The following is an 18,991-nucleotide window of genomic DNA, read 5'->3' as shown; positions in this document are numbered from 1 at the left end:
TGATAGATGAAGAAACTGGTAGAGAGGTGAAGTGGCTTGCCCAAGATCACGTGGCTAGTTAGTAGCCACAAGAGTTGAGTGCAGGGTTCTCTGCCTCCTGAGACCGTGTTCAGGATCTTTCTATCAGCAATTCTCCTGATGGCAGAAGAGGGTCAGGATGCCCATAGAGGACCTTGGGGAGGAGGCTCACAACCCAAAGTAAGACAAGCAGAAAAAAATCTCTTAAAAATTCACTGGATGCTCTCTATCCTTCAGCATAATATATGCATGTGGTTTAGGAGGGTTTTTTAAAAATATTTTATTTATTTATTTGAGAGGGAGTGCACGAGCAGAGGGAGAGGCAGAGGGAGAGGGCGAAGTCAACTCCCCACTAAGCAGGGAGCCTGACACAGGACTCGATCCCAGGACCCTGAGATCATGACCTGAGCCAAAGGTAGACGCTTCATCAATTGAACCACTTAGGTGCCCCTGCATTTGTTTTAGTATAAAAAAGGGAGGTAAGGGATCCCTGGGTGGCGCAGCGGTTTAGCACCTGCCTTTGGCCCAGGGTGCAGTCCTGGAGACCCAGGATCGAATCCCACGTTGGGCTGCCGGTGCATGGAGCCTGCTTCTCCCTCTGCCTATGTTTCTGCCTCTCTCTCTCTCTCTCTCTCTCTCTCTCTCTCTCTCTCTCTGTGTGTGTGTGACTATCATAAATAAAATGAACTAGATTCAGAGAATATAAAAAAGAGAAAATTGTTTTTTCTCTCAAATCATTGAGTGAAAAATAATTTTCCAAGGCAAATGTCCCTCGTATCAGGTTCCTCATCTATAAGGGGGCGTAGAGGCATGGAGGTATATCGCGGGATCAAACTTGGCTGTGGTAGACCTCCCAAGTAAGACAGCAACATTTTACATAAATGTTTATATAATGTTTACATTCAACACATTTCTTTCCCTTTCATGCAGATACAGGGGACGAGAGACGGTATGGCAGCTCCACCATCACCAGCCCCTTCTGGTCACCCCAGCATCTGCATGTGTGGGGGGAAAAGGGTGCTGAGTGGGGAGACTTGGTGGCATGCTATTCTCTTGCCCTGAGACCTCCCCTGGGACCTCAGAGTGTCCTGAGTGTCCTGGGAGAGACAAGGCAAGTCTACCCACATTATGTAAGCCTGAGAAAGTGGCCCTTGGGGCATCTGAATCCTTATGATGAACAGGGTCTCTGTGTGACTTTATTTCAGGGGTTTTGAGGGCTGACCACTGTGGGAGAAACACTGATTGCTTGGCCAAGAGCCAAACTCCCTCTTTTAGCACTCTCCCTCAAGGCTAAAAGAACCCTGGTTTCCTTCACATAGTAGGCAGCCATGTGCTCAGAGAAAATGGGCCCAACCTCCAAATCAAGACCTGGGACTTGTTGTAGATAAGTGATGAGTCACTAAATTCTGCTCCAGAAACTAATAACGCACTGTATGTTCATTAACTAAAATTTAAAAAGAAATTATTCATTTAAAAAAATAATAATAATAAAAACCCTGAGGCTGAACGAAATGTAGGTTATCAGGCCCCTCTAGTTAGTGACTGGGCTAGTAGTTGTCATGTGACCCAGTATAGGCCAGTGAGATGATCAGGAAAGTCTGTGGGGAGCTTCAGAAGTGTGGAAGAAGCGCCTCCTTCCTCCCTCTCTTGGGGCTGTCGTGTGAGAACAAGGCCCTGGCAGCCATTTTGTGATCATGAAGATAAGAGAATCTTGGAGAAATCCAAGAATCTTAAGGCCTCTGAGTTGCTGCTGCAACAGAATCTAGCATCACCTACTTCTGAATTTTGCGTTGAATGGAATAATCAATGTCATTACTATTTAGGCTCTAATTAGAGACCACATATTATAGTAGTTGAGAGCATAGGCTCTGCCTGGGTTTGAATCTCTTTGGAGCCCCTAATACCAGGGTGATTTGGGGGATCTCTCTGTGTCTCAGCTTCTTCACCTATAAGATAAGGACAATGAATAATGATGACAATGGGTTTTATGAACATTAAATGAGTCAATATTGTCATTCACAGCCTGTGAAGGAGACAAAGAATGAATATCCTCAGCCTCATAATGAAGTTTCCCAGAAAAAAGAGAAACTACTCCAGGTGGTGAGAAGGCAGGGAATATGACATTGGATCTGGGCTTTGGAAGGTGAATAGGGGTCCACTGTGTGAGAAAAATGATGGTGGGAGCTGGGGAAGCATTCTAAGCAACAGAAACCGTGTGAACAAAGGCCCTGTATCAGTTACCTGTTGCTGTGTAACAACCGCAAAATGTAGTGATTTAAAATGAAACTGGAATGCCTGGGTGGCTCATTTGATTTAGCATCTATCTGCCTTTGGCTCACGTCGTGATCTCATGGTCCTGGGATCGAGCCCCGCATTGGGCTCCCCACTCCGTGCAGAGTCTGCTTCTCCCTCTCCCTCTGCCCCATCCCCAACTCATGCTTGCTCTCTCTCTGGCAAATAAAGAAATAATAAAACAATAAAAAAAAAGAAATTGTTTTAGGGGCACCTGGCTAGCTTAGTTGGAATAGCATGGTAATCTTGATCTCCAGGTTGTGAGTTTCAGCCCCCAAAATAAGCAAATAAGATGGGACATTTTTATGATTTCTCATGGTGTTGTGGGTTGCCTAGGACTTTGATGGATAGTTCTTCTGCTGGTCTCACTTGGGGTCTCACATGTAGTTGCAGTCAGATGCCAGGTAGGGCAGCAACATCTAACATGGTGCATTGGCAGGGACAACTGACAAGCTGTGCTCAGCTGAGATGCTAGAATGGCTGAGCCCTTCTCTCTTCCTATATAATTTCAGGGCTTCTCACTTTTCACATGGCCCCTCCATGTGTTCTCTCCGGCAGGGTATTTGGGCTGCCTGCTTATGGCTCAGCTCTCGAAAGCACAAAAATAGATGCTGTCAGAACTTCTTTGGGGCTTAGGTCTGGCAATGGCATCACTTTTGCCGTATTCTGCTGGCAAAGCCCAGAGTCAATGTGGATTGGAAGGGGACAAGGCTTGCCTACCCAGAGGCAGGTTCGTGGGGGGCCATCTTTGAGAAGCAGCTATCACTGGGCCAGAGGTTGAAAAATCTTTGCCTGGAATGTGGGGATGTAATGGTGAGTGAGAAAGCTGGAAAAGCAGACAAGGCAAGGGTCAGATAGAAGTTTCTATGTCGAAGTTTGTGGGGAAACAGAAACACCCTCTCCTTGTGAGAAATAGGGAAGTATGCAGAAATCTGGCAACTGTCTCCCAAAAATCCCAAATGCCATCAGTAGTCACCCCATCGCCATGGAAGGGGATGATGGGGAGGAGCCTCAGAGCCCACTGGCCCTGTGTCAGAAGGGCCAGCACTCTCCCTCGAGGCTTGTTAGGTATTATCCTCAGTCTGGAGACTCAGAGGCCATGGCAGAAACCAAGACCTCAGTAGTGTTTAGAACAATCTTTTACATCCTGAAGGTAAAAATCAAATCAGCTACTCCCTGCTTAAAATTCTCCAATGTGCTTGACATAAAATCCAAACACCCTCCCACAGCCCTCACCTACATGATCTTTCTCCTCTGTTTTCCTCTCCTACCCCTACTTGAACCACTCTTGCCCTCACACACTCCACTCTGGCCACATCCATCATCTTCCATTTCCTTCAACCCTCCTGCCCCAAGGGCTTTGAACCTGCTCTCCCTTCTACTTTTATCTTGGAATGCCCCTCCCTGCTCCTTTATGGCTTGCTGTTTTCTCTGATTTACCACTCACTTGCAGCATCACCACCCCCTCCTTTCCATTGTTCTTACATTCATACTTTTCTTATTCCCTGCTCAGTGATTATCAATATTAGATTATTTTTAAATGTCTCTGTTTATGCCTCTCATTTGAATGTGAGCTACTGGAGGGTAGGTTGGCTTTATCACTCCTGTGTTCCCAGCATGCAACATGAGCTTGACACATAGTAGATGCTCAGGAAATATGCCCTAAGTGAACAAGTGGTCTTTTCCTCATCATGGGAGAGTTTGTCCTTTATCTTGCATGGTGAAGAGTCATGATGGTTTATAAGAAGGGGAGTGACAGGGCCAGACTTCTGCCCTTAAAGGCCTACCCTCGTAGCTCTGGGGAGATTGCATTGGAAGAAGAATAAAAGTAGGAGAGAAAGATCAGAGAAGAGGTAGATGAGACTGGGAAGAGGTGGACAAGGGCAGGGGAGAGGAGGTAGGAGAGATATCAGTCCCCAAAGGGCAGGAGAGCTGGATGTCAATGAAATATATCTTACAAGAATCAGTTCATTAGCTCTTGATCTCTGTAGCTTTGATTTCTTCCTTTTGCTGACTTGCTCCTTTTCCATCACATCTTGGAGTTCCCAGGCCATCTGCAGGAAAGAGATATTACTTTACCTTTAATTGCTTTGCTGGAAGCCCGTGCCTCAATCCATCCATACCTTGTATTTCATCACTTTTTGGCCGCAGACCCTGGAAGTCAATGGCTTTGGCAAAACCCAGGCTACAAAGGGGTTCAATGGACTATGTGCAGGTTTACCTATCTCCTTCTGTGGGGCCCTCTGGGGGCGCCCATATTTCCTCCCAGGGAGGGAGCCAGGACTCAGCACAGAGCACTACATGTAATAAACACTCTAAAATGTTATGTAGTAGGTGAGTGGGAATGGCCAAGTGAGTGGATGGATGGGTGGATGGATGGATAGATGGATGGATGAGGGGCTAAGTGAGCAGTGAACAGATACATGAATATTTGGGCTGGATGACTGAGGGGGATGAATGAGTAGGTAGACAGATGCCTGGAAAAATGGTTGAATGAGTAGGTTGGCAAGTAATTGGGTATATGGGTGAGTAGGTAGGTGAATGGGTAAATAAGTAAATAGGTAGATGCATGGGTTAATGGTTGGGTGAATTAATGGTGGAAAGATGGGTAGTGGATAGGATATGTGAATGAATGGAAAGATGGACGTGTGAGTACATGGATTGATAGATGAGTAGGGTAGATAAATAGTTGGGTGCGTAGTTGGATAGTTTGGTGGCTATATTGTTGGATAGTATATGGATGGTCGAATGAATGGCTGGGTTGATAGGTAGGTGGTGGGCAAAAGATGGAAGAATAATGGGTAAACGTTTGGATTGGTAAGAAAACCAGGCTCATCCTTTACCAGGAGCCTGGGCCAGAAAACCCAGGGCTTGATAAAGGCTAGTGTAGAATGGGCACTAGAATCAGACACCTGGCCACTCAAGCATTACCCAACTGCTAATACGTCTTTATATTAGAATATTCAGCCCAAGAGTGAGAGAGCTAGAAAGAATCTTAAATGAGGTCAGATACATGCAAAGCATTTAGTACAGTGCCTGATATATAGTAACTGCTCAATATCAGCTGCTACTATTATGGTTGTTGCTACTACTGTTCTATTAACGTATACTTACTAGTGTTAGGAATAGGTGCTAAGCACTTCATATGCAGTCTCTCATTAGTCTCCTCAGCAACTCTGGGGGGTGGATAGATTCTATCACTAGCCCCATTTTACTCATGATTATGATTATTATTATTGGATGTGACAAAAGAGAAATAGGCGAGAAGACTAGCGTCTGAGCTGATAGAAAATCCCCCGGGGCTGCTAGAACTTTGGGCAAGGCCACAGCAAAGAGCAGTTGTCCTGAGTGACATCCACTCAGAGATGTCAATGATTTCCCTTGAGCCTTTGGGTACCCCCATAACTACCCTCATAAAGCAATTATTCCTTCCTAGGGGTCTGTGGGGGGGAGGGGATTAATTAATCTTGTTCAGTGCCCAGAAGTGCCAAGGAACCTACAGACCCTCAGTGGGATTATAAATAAGTAATGGCTGTTATTACGAAGTTTAAGAAGAAAAAACTGACTTCAAGTGGATGCTAAACTGCTAGCACAGTTTAGAAGGGATCCACCTGTATTTACAGGGATGAGTTGGGCTGATTTGATATCATGCAGCCTCAATAAAAATCTCAACACCTCTCAGCAGGAAGTATGCTGAGAGGGCCTGAGCAGATGTGGTTTGTGACCTGGTGCTGGCATGCAGGTGCCCACTCTCTGGTTGACCTTTGGGATGCTGTTCCCCTTGAGAGGCTTTTTATTTTTCCCCATCTATAAAATGACGTGGTTGTACTTGAACTCTTACCAGGGTACCCCTTCTCTGTAAAACATTCTGAATTTTATTATTCTTTTTGCCGTTTCCTATAAGTTCATTTTCTTTTCCCCTGTGTCTTATAAGTACATTATAAGGAGATGGTAAACTTTTGGTTTGTGGAGAAAGGATTGTATCAATTGGACTCTTTGAAACATAAAAGAAAATCTCACAACTCCATCTGGTTTAGGTGAAAAGGGAGTATTTACTAGCTCACACAGCTGGAAAATCCAGAGGCAATGGCTTCAGGCAAAACTGGATCCCGAAGCTCTAATGACATTGTCAGCACTCAATATCTCAATCTCTGGGCTCTATTTTCCCCTGAATTGGCTTTATTTCAAAGCAATCTCTCCTCTTACGATGGCAGAAAATTCTAGGAAATGAAAGGCCAGATGTTTTCAAATAGAGACTTTTCATTCAGAAAGTAAAAATTCTAAACTGTGTGCCATGCAAGGAAACAGAGGGAGACAGAGCTATTTCCTTTGTTTGCACTTCTAAGATCCAGGTGTATCTAGATGTTCTTTATCTAAATCTGGAGCCAGGGGATCCCTGGGTGGCTCAGCGGTTTAGCGCCTGCCTTTGGTCCAGGGCGCGATCCTGGAGTCCCGGGATCGAGTCCCACATCGGGCTCCCGGCATGGAGCCTGCTTGTCCCTCTGCCTGTGTCTCTACCTCTCTCTCTCTCTCTCTATGTCTATCATAAATAAATAAATCTTTAAAAAAAATAAAAAATAAATCTGGAGCCAAACTTCGTAGGACTTGGGCCACCCAGAGGGAAGAATCTGAATGACATGGAATTTCCAGCACTAGCCTTGGGTTTGGGGAATAATCTCCCCTGTCAGAGCCTCATGGCTGTGAAACTACCCACCCATCTTCATCACCATCATCCCAGTCCAAGCCCCTCACCTCTGGCCCGGACTGTTACAGATGCCTTGTGAGGTTTCTTCTTGCTGCCATCTTTGTCCCCCAGCATTCCATAATGCACACAGCAGCTGGAAGAATCACTTCAAAAAATATATCAGCACATGGGACTTCCCTGTGAAAAATTCTTTCACGGCTTCCCATCAGGATGAGAAAAAAAAACTCAAATTCATTCCTTAACCTTGAGAATAAAATTCCAACAAGGCTCTGCATGGCCTAGTCCTATCTACCTCTCTAACCTCCCTTCCCAAGGCCATTTCCACCTTAGGGCCTTTACTCTTATTGTTTCCCCTGCCTGGAACCCCTTCCCTCAGAACTTCACATGGTTGTCTTCTTCCTGACCTCAGGTTCTGAGCTTAGATATATCATCTTGAAGACCTCCCTGCCTGACCACCCTATCCAAAGTTACTGGCATCTCTCTCAGACATGCTTTATCACTGCCTCTTATTTCCTTTTCTTCATGGCATTTATCACAGCCCAAACAATCTGATTTATTTATTTAACTCATTTATTAACTGTATTCCCCACCAGGATATAAGTCTGTGAGCAGAGGGATTGTTTGTTTTATTCTGTTCACTGTATCTCCAGCATCTAGAGTAATGTTTGGCATATAGTAGGTGCTCACTAATTATTGGTTGAGAGAAGCATTTCCAGACCAGCAAATACCTTGGACTTCTTTTAAATTAATCTAGGGTTTCTCAACCTTGGCACTGTTAATATTCAGAGCTAGAGAATTATTTATTGTGGGTGTCCATCCCGTGCACTGGAGGATGTTTAGCAGCATCCCTGGCTTCTACCCACAAGATGATAACATCTTGGACAAGGATCATGATGATGGAGTTGATGAAAAGTAAACAGATTTTTAAAAATATAATAATATTGGGTTCCTGGGTGGCTCAGTGGTTGAGTACCTGTCTTTGGCTCAGGATGTGATCCCCAGGGACCTGAGATCAAGTCCTGCATTGGGCTCCCCACAGGGAACCTGCTTCTCCCTCTTTCTATGTCTCTGTCTCTCTCTGTGTGTCTCTCATGAATAAATAAACAAAAACATTTTTTTAAATAAAAATATATCGGGATCCCTGGGTGGCGCAGCGGTTTGGCGCCTGCCTTTGGCCCAGGGCGCGATCCTGGAGACCCGGGATTGAATCCCACGTCAGGCTCCCGGTGCATGGAGCCTGCTTCTCCCTCTGCCTATGTCTCTGCCTCTCTCTCTCTCTCTCTGTGACTATCATAAATAAATAAACATTAAAAAATATATATATATGGTCACCTGGGTGGCCCAGAGGTTTAGCACCTGCCTTTGACCCAGGCTTGAGTCCCATATTAGGCTCCCTGCATACAACCTGCTTCTACCTCTGCCTATATCTCTGCCTCTCTCTGTGTGTGTCTCTTGTGAATAAATAAATACAATATTTTTTAAAAAATAAATAAAAATACAGTAATATTGAGGCACCTGGTGGCTCAGTCTGTTAAGTATCTGACTCTTAATTTAAGCTCAGGTCTTGATCTCAGGGTCATGAGTTCAAGCCCTGTGTTGGGCTCCATGCTGGGTGTGGAGCCTACTTTAATATATATATATAACATATATATAAATATATACAAAATATTATATATATATATAGTAATATTATGTGTAACACTATGGAAATGAATTCCTTCATTTTATAAATGAAGAAAAGGGCCAGAGAGGGGAGGAGCTCTGTGGCTTAGGCCCAGCTTTCTCTTCCAAAGCAGAGGGCTTACTGTGTATCCCTATCACCTGCTTACTTGTCATGCAGTAAATATGCATTTGGAAGAATAAATGAGTAAACATGGGGCCCAACTATGGCATCCTTAGGGAAGCCTTGCTCACCTCTTTAGGTAAATCCTTTGGTTCTATATTCATTGCTAGAGATTATTTGATGTCTCCTGTCTCTTCCACTGAACAGGAACTCCAGGGGAGATGGTTCCTTTCCCCAGCCTGGTACAGGACCAGGCACACAGTAAGCTCTCAACAAGCAGCTGCCCAAGGGAACATGAATAAATGAATAAATGAATGAATCACCAGGTTCAGCTGACCCCTCACACTCTCTTCCCCTCATCCTGCTTTATTTTTCGTGGTAGCAGTTGCCACCAGCTGCCACATTGCATATTTATCTGTTGATCTATTTCATGGTCCACCTTCCTCCACTAGAATCCAGAATTCCACCCTAGAATTAGATCTTAGAATCTAGGATGGAAGCCCATGAAAGCAAGGGCTATTTAAAATTGCAATCTGCCCCCACCCCACCCCTGCCTCTCTCTGCTTCCTTCTCCTCCCAGCGCTGATCACCGTCTGACATTTTTTTACTTTCTTGTTTTTCGTCTGTCTCCAGACAGCTCTACAAGGGCTGAGCGTTTGTGTTAGATGCACAGCTGTTTCTCAGTCGCTTATGCTAGTGCCTCACACACAGTAGGCGCTCTCCCCCGCCATCTTCACCTGACAAAGGGAGGCCGGATGGCGAGGCAGCCAGGGAAGGCAGCCCAGGTGGGAAGGGCCGGGCTGCCAGGTGCAGCTCCTTCGCCCAAAGCCGCAGCCCGCCCCCAGCCTCACCTGGCGGCTGGCCCGGGCAGGCAGGAGTTAAGCGGCGCGCACGCTTCCGACCCGCAGGTGGCGCCGTCCCGCCTCGGTGCCCGGCTCCAGGCGCTCCGAAGTGCGGGACAGAATCGCAGCCAGCGCAGAGCCTAAGCTCAGCCCCGACTTGTTGATCTCGCTCAGGCAGCAGCCGCCGCCGCCGCGGGAGCAGGAGCGGGAGCAGGAGCAGGAGGAGGTGGAGCAGGAGGCGCCGCCCGATCGCGGACCTGCCACCCGCGCCCCCCGGCGCTTGCCCGCGCCCCCCGCCTCGGAGAGGGCGCCCCGGCCCCGCGGCGCCTGCAGCCCTAGCGCGCCTCCCGCCCGGCCGGCGTAGGCCGTGCCCGGCCCGGCCCCGGGTCCGCCGCTGCCCGCGGGCGGGGGCGCCCGGGCGGCCGGGGCGATGCGCGGTCCCTGGCCCCGGGAAGCGGCCGCCCTGGGGGTGAGTGTTGAGGCGCGCGGCCAGCAGCGGGGACACAGGGGGACACGGGAAGGGGGCTCGCCTGCCGCGGTTCGGCCTGTTGGTCTACCCGGGCTCCGCGGCTTCAGGCCGGGGGAGGGGGGATGTACGGGGGCGGAGGGGGGGGTCCGGGCAAGGGTTGGGGCCTGGGGGAGCGCGAGGGGAGAGGGCGTCAGGCTCACATGCTGGGGGGCTCCGGGTAGCCCCCGAAATCACCAGCGCGCGGCGGGAGGAGGGCACGTTTTGAAAAGGCCAGAAAATTCAGCTCCTTTCCCCGCCTCCCACCTCCCCCACCCCTTCCCTTCCAAGCCCCGGGAAAGGCGCAGAACCCGGAGTTATAAAAAGCCATCGCAGGAGAGGAGCGAGGAGGAGGGGGGGGGGGGAAGGGGGCGGGGAAGGAGAGAAGGAAGGATGGAGCAGGTGGATCCGCAGGACTCTGCGCGCCCCTCCTGCGGTGGGGTAAGGGGCACGGAGGGAGGGGCCGGACTCCGCGCACATCTTGGCTTTGCATCTTCAGGGCTCACTTAGTTACCGGAGCGACCTCACGAGATGCTCCCGTGGTTTAGGGAGAGGGGTCGCTCCGGGACAGCGAGGCTGTCTTGACCACCCCATCAGTTGTGACCTCCGACAGGTGGGCAGCTGAGATCCCCCTAGAATTCCCCCGAGGCTTTTAAGGTTCAGAAAAAGCAAACCCGCTGCTACCCTCTAGAACTCACATTCTAATTATTTAGTAGCAGGGGGAAAGAAAAGAGGAGAAATCTTTAAAAAAAAATAATAAAGTTTTTCATGCAGTGCCCCTCTCTGCCCATCGCGGGGCCTGGTGCGGGACTCGACGGGGAGACCCAGAGAGAAGCGAGTTTCAGCACTCGACGGGGAGGACAGCGCCCCGGGCGGCTGGGTCGGGCCTGGGCGGCAGAAACCCGGGGTGGGGCCTCCCGGATCCCCGAGCGCCTCTGGGGGGTGCCTCTCCCCGCCACCCGTGGGGTGGGGCGGGCTTCAGCACCGGCGGGAGGGACAGCGCCAAGCCGTTCAGCGACCCCCCCCTCCCCCAGGCCCTGAGCCGCTTAAGCACCGGGAAGGTCAAGGCCGGTTGGGGCCCCAGTGGAGAGGTAGGGGGGGGCCGCGCCCAGCTCCCTGCTTGCTGACCCGCGTCCGCTTCCTGCCCTGCAGCGGTCGGGATGGAGGTGAGAAGACGGCCGTGACGCGCGCCCGCGTGGCCCCCTGCACCCCCAGCAGCCCACAGCGCTCCCTGCCCCCCTCCCCCGCAGCGGCCGGCCTTGCCGTCCAGTGACAGCGGCCTGGGGGGGCAGGGGGGGCGGGGGCGGCCGGACCAGCGATGCCGGCGGGCATGACGAAGCATGGCTCCCGCTCCACCAGCTCGCTGCCGCCTGAGCCCATGGAGATCGTGCGCAGCAAGGCGTGCTCGAGGCGCGTCCGCCTCAACGTCGGAGGTCTGGCCCACGAGGTGCTCTGGCGCACCCTGGACCGCCTGCCCCGCACGCGGCTGGGCAAGCTGCGCGACTGCAACACGCACGACTCGCTGCTCGAGGTGTGCGATGACTACAGCCTCGACGACAACGAGTACTTCTTCGACCGCCATCCGGGCGCCTTCACCTCCATCCTCAACTTCTACCGCACTGGGCGGCTGCACATGATGGAGGAGATGTGCGCGCTGAGCTTCAGCCAAGAGCTTGACTACTGGGGCATCGATGAAATCTACCTGGAATCCTGCTGCCAGGCCCGCTACCACCAGAAGAAGGAGCAGATGAATGAGGAGCTCAAGCGGGAGGCAGAGACCCTGCGGGAGCGGGAGGGGGAGGAGTTCGATAACACGTGCTGTGCAGAGAAGAGGAAGAAGCTCTGGGACCTTCTGGAGAAGCCCAATTCTTCCGTGGCTGCCAAGGTGAGTCTGGGATCTGCGGGCAGTTGCGCTGGGGGCTCTTGCCTGTGTCCGCAGATTGAGGACCACAGCTGGGCATCTCTGGCTTAGTTCCCAAATGAGACCAGAAAGGGGGAGGGGCTGTAGCCCAGACCTCAGAGGTGAGGACCAACCCCTTCGACCTGCTCCCATTTGCACTGGTTACCTCATCCCTTCATTATTCAATACTTTATACCTCGACTCTGTTGGAGAAAAGGATTTGCAGAGACATAAAATCCCACAGCAAGAGGGTGGACACTGTGAATAAGAAGGCACAGAGGGATGATAAAGCCTTGCTGGGATGGAGTTGAGGTTGGTCTATATACATAATGCTGGCTTGTGGAGTCCTAGACCCAGGTGGGAGGGGGGGTCACCTGCTATTCTAAGACTTATCCCTGTATTTATAACCCCACTTTGCCCCAAGGAAGACATGAAAGCAGCTTACAGACGTACTCGGAGGACATTGAGATACTGTCAGGCAGTTTTAACATAAGTAAGAAAAATGAGGCAAAGGGACTCTGAGGGGTGGGTGTGTGCATGCATGACGCATGCAGCTGGCCAAGGATGCTTGTGGGCGATGGGTCACCCCTGGTTTGTTCTTTCTTTATTTATTTGGTGAGTTTATTCCAAGAATGATTTGGTGCCACTTGTAAAGATGCTTTGGCTGTCAGAAGAGGATGTAAATTTTGAAATAAGAGAGAAAAATGAGGCAATGGGAAAAATGAAGCAGGAGGAGGCAGGAAGGCTTAGATCACACCAAGTGGGCCATTGTGCTCTTGGGTAAAGGCAGAGGCTATGATGGCCTGAGAAAGACTTGGGGTAGGGGGCCAGGCCAGGGAAGGGGGTCAGTGGTTGATGAGCTGCTGCTTTGTGTTGGGCTGGGTTCCAAGAATGCCTCAGAGAGATGAGGCCTGTCTTCAGGTGGCCAACGTGCTGGGGTGTAAATGACAACACAGTGTGTGTAGCGCTTTAAAAGAGGTTGCGTGAGGCCTAGGGAAGCCAGAAAAGAGAAACGTTGATGTCGAAATCCAGGAAGACCTCGTTGGGAAAGACATGTTGAACATAACTCACTCTTGAAGAGTGGGGCCAAGAGCAGGTGGGGCTGGGGTGGGCAGGTAGGTAAATGTGTTCATGGAAAAAGGAACAAGGCAGGAGGAAACGTATATATCAGCATCGTGTATTTGCTCGGGCTGCCTCCTGCCCCACTTGGCCCCTCCTTGTGGGATCCCTCTGGCTTAGTTGGTCCTCACTGAAGGTCCACCTACAAGGCTGTGTCTGAAGGAGACCCTCTGGAGTCCTTTCCCCAGACCTGACTCCTCGGGGAGAGGCCTCTGAGAGTAGATGCAGGAGGGGGTGGCTGGTAGGAAGGTAGAGGGAGGCCTGAAGATTTTCTCCTTTCCCTGGCAACCCCCAAAGAGAATGTAGACATTTCTAGGCCTGGTTTCCTCTTCTGTGGGCTGCCTCTGACAGTAATCCTGCCCTAGGTTTCGTGTCCAGAAAGCCTCCCTCTTAAGACAGTCACTCACCCTTAACCGGCTTAGGATCAGCAGACTTATTTTGCTATTTCCAGGCCTGACACGAGTTCCTCCTACACATACCCTGTTGAGGCCCAAACATGACTCTTCCCCCTCCCTGTTCTGTCCCTAAGACATGAGAATGAGGGGCCTGGAGGGTTGAGCACCCTCCCAGAGAAGAAGCAAGCAAAGAGCTGTGTTTGGGTTGGCAGCCTGGCAGCAAGGGGAGCTCGGGCTTGCAAAAGGCGCTGTTTGGGAATAAACAGCCTCATCTTGCCCTCGGGTTAATCCGCTCGTAGGGACGAGCTTCATGACCTCTCCGTGATCCCAGGCTCAGGCTGTCAGTTCACATTCCTGGCAGATGGACGGGACGTCTAGGACATTCTGCAACCAGAGCTGAAATGGGGAGGCAGGCAGGCTCATTGGTCCCTCAGTATAGAAACCCTGACCACCATTGATCAAACATTTACTGTGTATGAAATGTAACAACACAATTAGTCCTTATGCTAGCTCTCTGTTATTATCCCGTCTTTCACAAATAGGGAGGTTCAGAGAGGTTGAGTAACTTGCCTAAGGTCACGTAGCAAGCAAACAGAAGTAGCCAGAAATTCAAACCCAAGTGTGATTTTTGAAGATGTTCTTTCCATAATGATTAAATGCCACAGGCTTCTCCCCAGTTTCCCTACTTCTTCTTTTGCCCCCTGCAATCCATTGCCCGCACAGCAGCCAGAGTGAGCTTTTCAAAATATAAATTGGATCATGTTATTCATCTGCTTAAAATCCTCCAGAGGTTTCCCACCACACTCAGAATAAAATCCAAACCCTCCACCATGGCATACTAGACCCTACTGAGTCGGTCTCCATGTCCTCTCTGAGTTCATCTGTTCAACTCTCCTGTGGTTCACTGGGCTCCAGCCCCACTGGCTTCCTTGCTATTCCTTAAACAGGGCAGACATTAGCCTACCTCGGGACTTTTGCACTTGCTATTCCTGCAGCCTGGAATGCTCTTTACCAGCTTGTCCGGTGGCCAACTGCTTCTCCTCATTCCTCATTTGAGCAAGTCTCTGCTCAAATAACCCCTCCTCAAAGAAACTTTCTTGACCCCTGTCTAAAACAGCCTTCTTCCTCTTTATCTCGGCAACCTCACTCAGTGTCTTCCCTGCATAGGCTTTAAGCGCCATCTAAAATTGTATTTGCTTCCTTTTCTTCCTCCGCCTCCAGAGTGTGAGTGCCTTGAGTTATATTCACTGCTCTGTTCCCAGCACCCATCAAGGTGCCTGGACTAGAGGGGCTCCAAATAACTACATGTGGACCAAATGAATGGATCAAGCAATCAGTCAGTCAGTGTATCTCCGGTTTTGGGGATCTGTCTCTCGTTCCTCACTGCCTGCCTGCAACCCAGCTTCCTGGGCCTCTGGCCTCCTCTGATCATCTGTACTCTGCCCACCCCACACCATCCATCCCCCAAGTTAGATGCCTTGCTTGTCAGAACAGCAAAGCCTATGGAAATTTCTCAGAGATCACAGAATGAGATGGTCAAATGGAGGATCATTTCTGGGTGGTTGTGAGATGTAAGAACAACCGTACCTTGTATGTTTAGAGCAAGGACAGACCAGGGGTCCAGGCCCAGTCCCACTACCTCCCCAGTTTCTGGCCTCAAGTGGGTTCTTCACCTCTGCAAGCAAGCCCTCACCTTCTACCTATAAAATGGAGATAAAAGGCCCACCTTGCAGGGTGTCATGAAATCATGTTTGTCAAGATTTAAAACAGTGCCTAGCACATCGGAGTAGGTGGAGCTTGTTGCTATAAATAGGATCAAGAGTCCTTTCTCTACGACTGGGTGGGCTGAGTTGCAACAAACTCTTTTCTTGCGATAGCAGTACAGGGAGACTGAGCTGATGCTGTTAATAATTGATGGGATGTTCTGGCAACGTGGAGACAAACCAAAGTACAGACTCTAGACTTCACCATCAGGGGAGTGAAAATCAAAATCCATTAGGCAAAAGGCAGTGTGATTAATTCTTGTTTGGAAACTTGGGTCAGCCCCATCAGAGCGGCGAGGTTGTGGTCCTGGGCCACCACGGGGTTTCCGCTTTCTTGGAAAACTTTCCAGGCTTTTCTTAGCAGAATAGAGAGGGAAATAATTTGCCAGGCCAGGAGTATCTGCCCTCCCTGGAATAGTCTCAGGGCATGTATTTCGGTCTTATTGGCTACTATTGATTATGCCAGGTACGAATTAACAGTACTTTATATCCCCTATCTCATCGAAATATCCTCGACAATCCTATGGTAGTCTGCCAATGTGGACTACGAGTAACAGAATAGAAAACTCAAAGTGGCCTCTACAAGGAGGAGAATGCATCATCTCATGTAACAACAAAAAGTTCCAAGGTAGCTGGTTTCAGGTTAATGGCTCCAAGATGCCATTAGGATTCTAGAATATTTCCATCTTTCTGCTTCTCCAGCCACTACTGGTGGCTTGGTCCTCAGGCTTGATGCCTCATGTTGCAAGATGACTAATGTAGACCCATGAGGTCCAACCCATGAAGAGGGACATTTCATCCCATGTGCCACCTTTTTCCCTGAGAGGCAAACCTTTCCCAGGAGCCCCATCAGACTCCTTTTCAAATCCCATTGGCCAGGATCAGGTCACATGCTCATGCTCTCACTGTAGGGAAGCCAGGGCAGGCAAGTGTCTGGCATTTTCAGTTGCAGGAAGAAATGGCTTCGATAAGTGATATTAAGACTCTTTCACAAAGAGGAAATTGAGGCTATGAGAGGTGAAATCACTTGCTGGAACTCACACAATTAAATGCTCAATAAATATTTGTTGAAGAAATGAAAATGGCAGAGCTAGGGTTTGAACCCCAGCTGGTGTGGTTCCCAGCCTGTGTTTCTTAATCCTGGAATCTTGGGCAGATCATTCAAGCTGTCTGAACTTTAGTGAGCTCATCAGCCAAATGGCATTTATAGCAATGCCCACCTCCTGGGGCTGTTTCGATGACTCAGCGAGATTTCAGATGTAATTATAATTTGCAAATGGAAAGTACTTTATAAATGTGAATAATGATAATAATTATATATTATTATATTCAAAAGTGGGAGTGGTCCTTATTTATAGATAGTGGTCAGTATTTTGCTCACCACAGATCTGATTAAGAATCATCTCTGCGTGAGGGTAGGGCACCTGGCTGTCTCAGTCAGAAGAGTGTGCAACTTTTGATCTCGGGGTTGTGAGTTCTAGCCACATGTTGGGTATCGAGATTATTGAAAAATAAAATCTTAAAAAAATAATAAAAAAAAGAATCCTCTTTGGGCTCCTGGAGATGTGATTCAATTCTCAGATCCATAGCTTACCAGGAATACAGCCTTCCCTTCTCTGAGTCTTAGTTTTCTTATCTAGAAAATGAGAAATAAAATGGAGCCCACCGGAGAGGGCCACAAGGAGATAATCTGCACAAAGTGTCTGGCACATGGTCAGCATTTGGTAAATGACAACAGCAATTATTAGCATTATCAGGGGATTCCTCTATGCTAGCTACACCCCTGGTTGGCAACATCTCCTGTTCCAGTGTTGTTGATTGCCGAGTCACTGCCGCTGCCCGCCCCTTTGAGATTTCATGCCTGTAATGTGATGATGCTTCTGTTTCCTTAACCTGAGCCAGGGGGATTCGTGTATTATCGTCAAGAAAAAATGAAGGGGGAGGCAGTAAAAATGAAAAAATGAGGGAAACCAACTTGGAATCTATGGGCCCCTTCAGTGCTCTGAGTCATCTGGCTGAGGCTCTTGCCAGCCCCAGGTTGGTCATCCTAGATGTTTGTGTTTATTCCTCAAAAACGATATTGTAGAGATCTGGAATCCTGGCTGTGGGGTCACACTGTCCTGGGTTGGAATCCCAGCCCTGCTATTTCCTAGCTCTGGACTTTAGGCAAATCACTTCACCTCCCATAGCTTCCATTTCCAAATCTGTAGATGAAGATGGCAATAAAATCCCCCTCACAGGGCTGCCCAAGGAACTAAGTATGATAGTGGATGCCAGGCATTGAAGCTGTGCTCCAGAAATCCAGTATCCCCATTTGATAAAAGGAAACACGGAGGATGTTTCAGCGACCTGCCTGGGTCACAACAAATAAGTCAGTGAAAGGTGAGGGACCATTTCCAGGCCTTTGGGACCTCACTGGTATCCTCACCAAGGCTCAAAGATCTTTCCCCTCCTTTAGGAACTTTGACCAGGATCGTACCTTGGAAGCTGGTCTCTTGGGGGTTTTGAAAGGCTACGAAATGTGAAAATATGAAAATGCTTATGGAGGAGAAGTGTTGGCCAAATGAGCAGTTTGGCCAAAGCTTCATTAACTGAAAGAGAACAAGCATGCAGTCAAGACCAACTCCATACCCAGCACTTTGTGTACTTCCTGGGCTTGATGTTAGCATGGACAGGAGCCCTGATTTTAGAGCTGGATTGCCCAAGTTCAAAGTCTGTCTGTTCCTTTCCTCACTAACTGTGTGATTTGTGACAAACTACTGTACCTCTCTTGGCCCCGTCCCTTCACTCATAAAGTGAGGTCAGTGACAGAGCCTGTCTCACTGAATTGCTACCAAATTAAATGAGTTAATCCATGCAAAGGGCCTGGCACATAGAAAGCCTTTGGTAACTTTTAGGGGGTTTTGTTGTTGTAGTTAATTGACATCATCTCATTTAACCCTCCTGACGATCTTACCAAATAAATAAGCTCCTTTAAAAAAAAATTCTTCTTCTTTTAAAATGACGTGCTCATTGTAAGCTGAGGTTATATAACTTGTGCAACATCAGAGGGGGAGTTGGGGATGAATGGGGACTCAGCCCCGTTAGAGGAGATGCAGTGTCCCACCCAAATCCTTTTAGCTCTTACCACTTTGGTGCCACCAGCCCAACTCCCACCTGCCAACACCTGCAGTTCTTTGCCTTTAGAAGGCTTCCTCTGGCCAGTGGTGTCCAGTAAAGATAGGGACCTAGTGCCCCATCCAGAGCAGCCCTCAACTGCTGACCAATGAGGGAAGCTATATAAATACCCCAGCTTCTCACTCCTGGATGGGGGTGTAATGCAGAAGTACCCGGTCCACACAGGGCCCTGGAGTTCCTGATGCCCACAGTAGTTCCTTGGCTGATAATACACCCTGTTTGGCTCTTTCCTTCCCCTGTCTCATGGCTCCTCTCCCCTACCAGTGTTTCTGGGATCACTTTCCACAGAAGCTACTTGGGACTTGGATCCTTATCTTAGGGTCTGATTTTTGGGGAACAAATCACAGATCTGTGGGAAATGTCACGTTTTCAGTGTCCTGGTTGTCTTGTGGACTAACAGCATCTGCCAATAAAACCCCTACCGGAGATCCTCCTAAAAGAAGGAAATCTCCGACCTGACTTGAGAATGTTCCTGGCTCCTGATCCATGATG

General features: G+C 49.0%; 1 protein-coding gene and 1 long non-coding RNA gene across 2 annotated transcripts in view; one reads left to right on the top strand and one right to left on the bottom strand.

Moving 5' to 3' along the window:
* Nucleotides 1–643: 643 nt before the first annotated feature.
* LOC140618606 (uncharacterized) lies at nt 644–9,962 on the bottom strand. The gene is made up of 4 exons (XR_012018675.1): nt 9,650–9,962; nt 8,930–9,078; nt 7,063–7,160; nt 644–4,364 (listed from the first exon to the last, which is right to left on the bottom strand). It is a non-coding gene; the product is annotated as an uncharacterized lncRNA (long non-coding RNA).
* A 550-nt stretch (nt 9,963–10,512) lies between these two features.
* Nucleotides 10,513–18,991, top strand: part of KCNB1 (potassium voltage-gated channel subfamily B member 1) — a 101,623-nt gene continuing 93,144 nt past the window's right edge. Inside the window, exons 1-2 of the mRNA XM_072801393.1 lie at nt 10,513–10,586; nt 11,298–12,030. Of these exons, the coding sequence (XP_072657494.1) occupies nt 11,464–12,030 (567 nt within the window). The 5' untranslated portion in view covers nt 10,513–10,586; nt 11,298–11,463. The remainder of the gene's footprint in view (nt 10,587–11,297; nt 12,031–18,991) is intronic.

Source organism: Canis lupus, chromosome 26 (assembly GCF_048164855.1).
Source record: "Canis lupus baileyi chromosome 26, mCanLup2.hap1, whole genome shotgun sequence".
NCBI lineage: Eukaryota > Metazoa > Chordata > Mammalia > Carnivora > Canidae > Canis > Canis lupus.
Note: the sequence above shows the minus strand (reverse complement) of the source record. Positions and strands in the feature narration are given on the sequence as shown.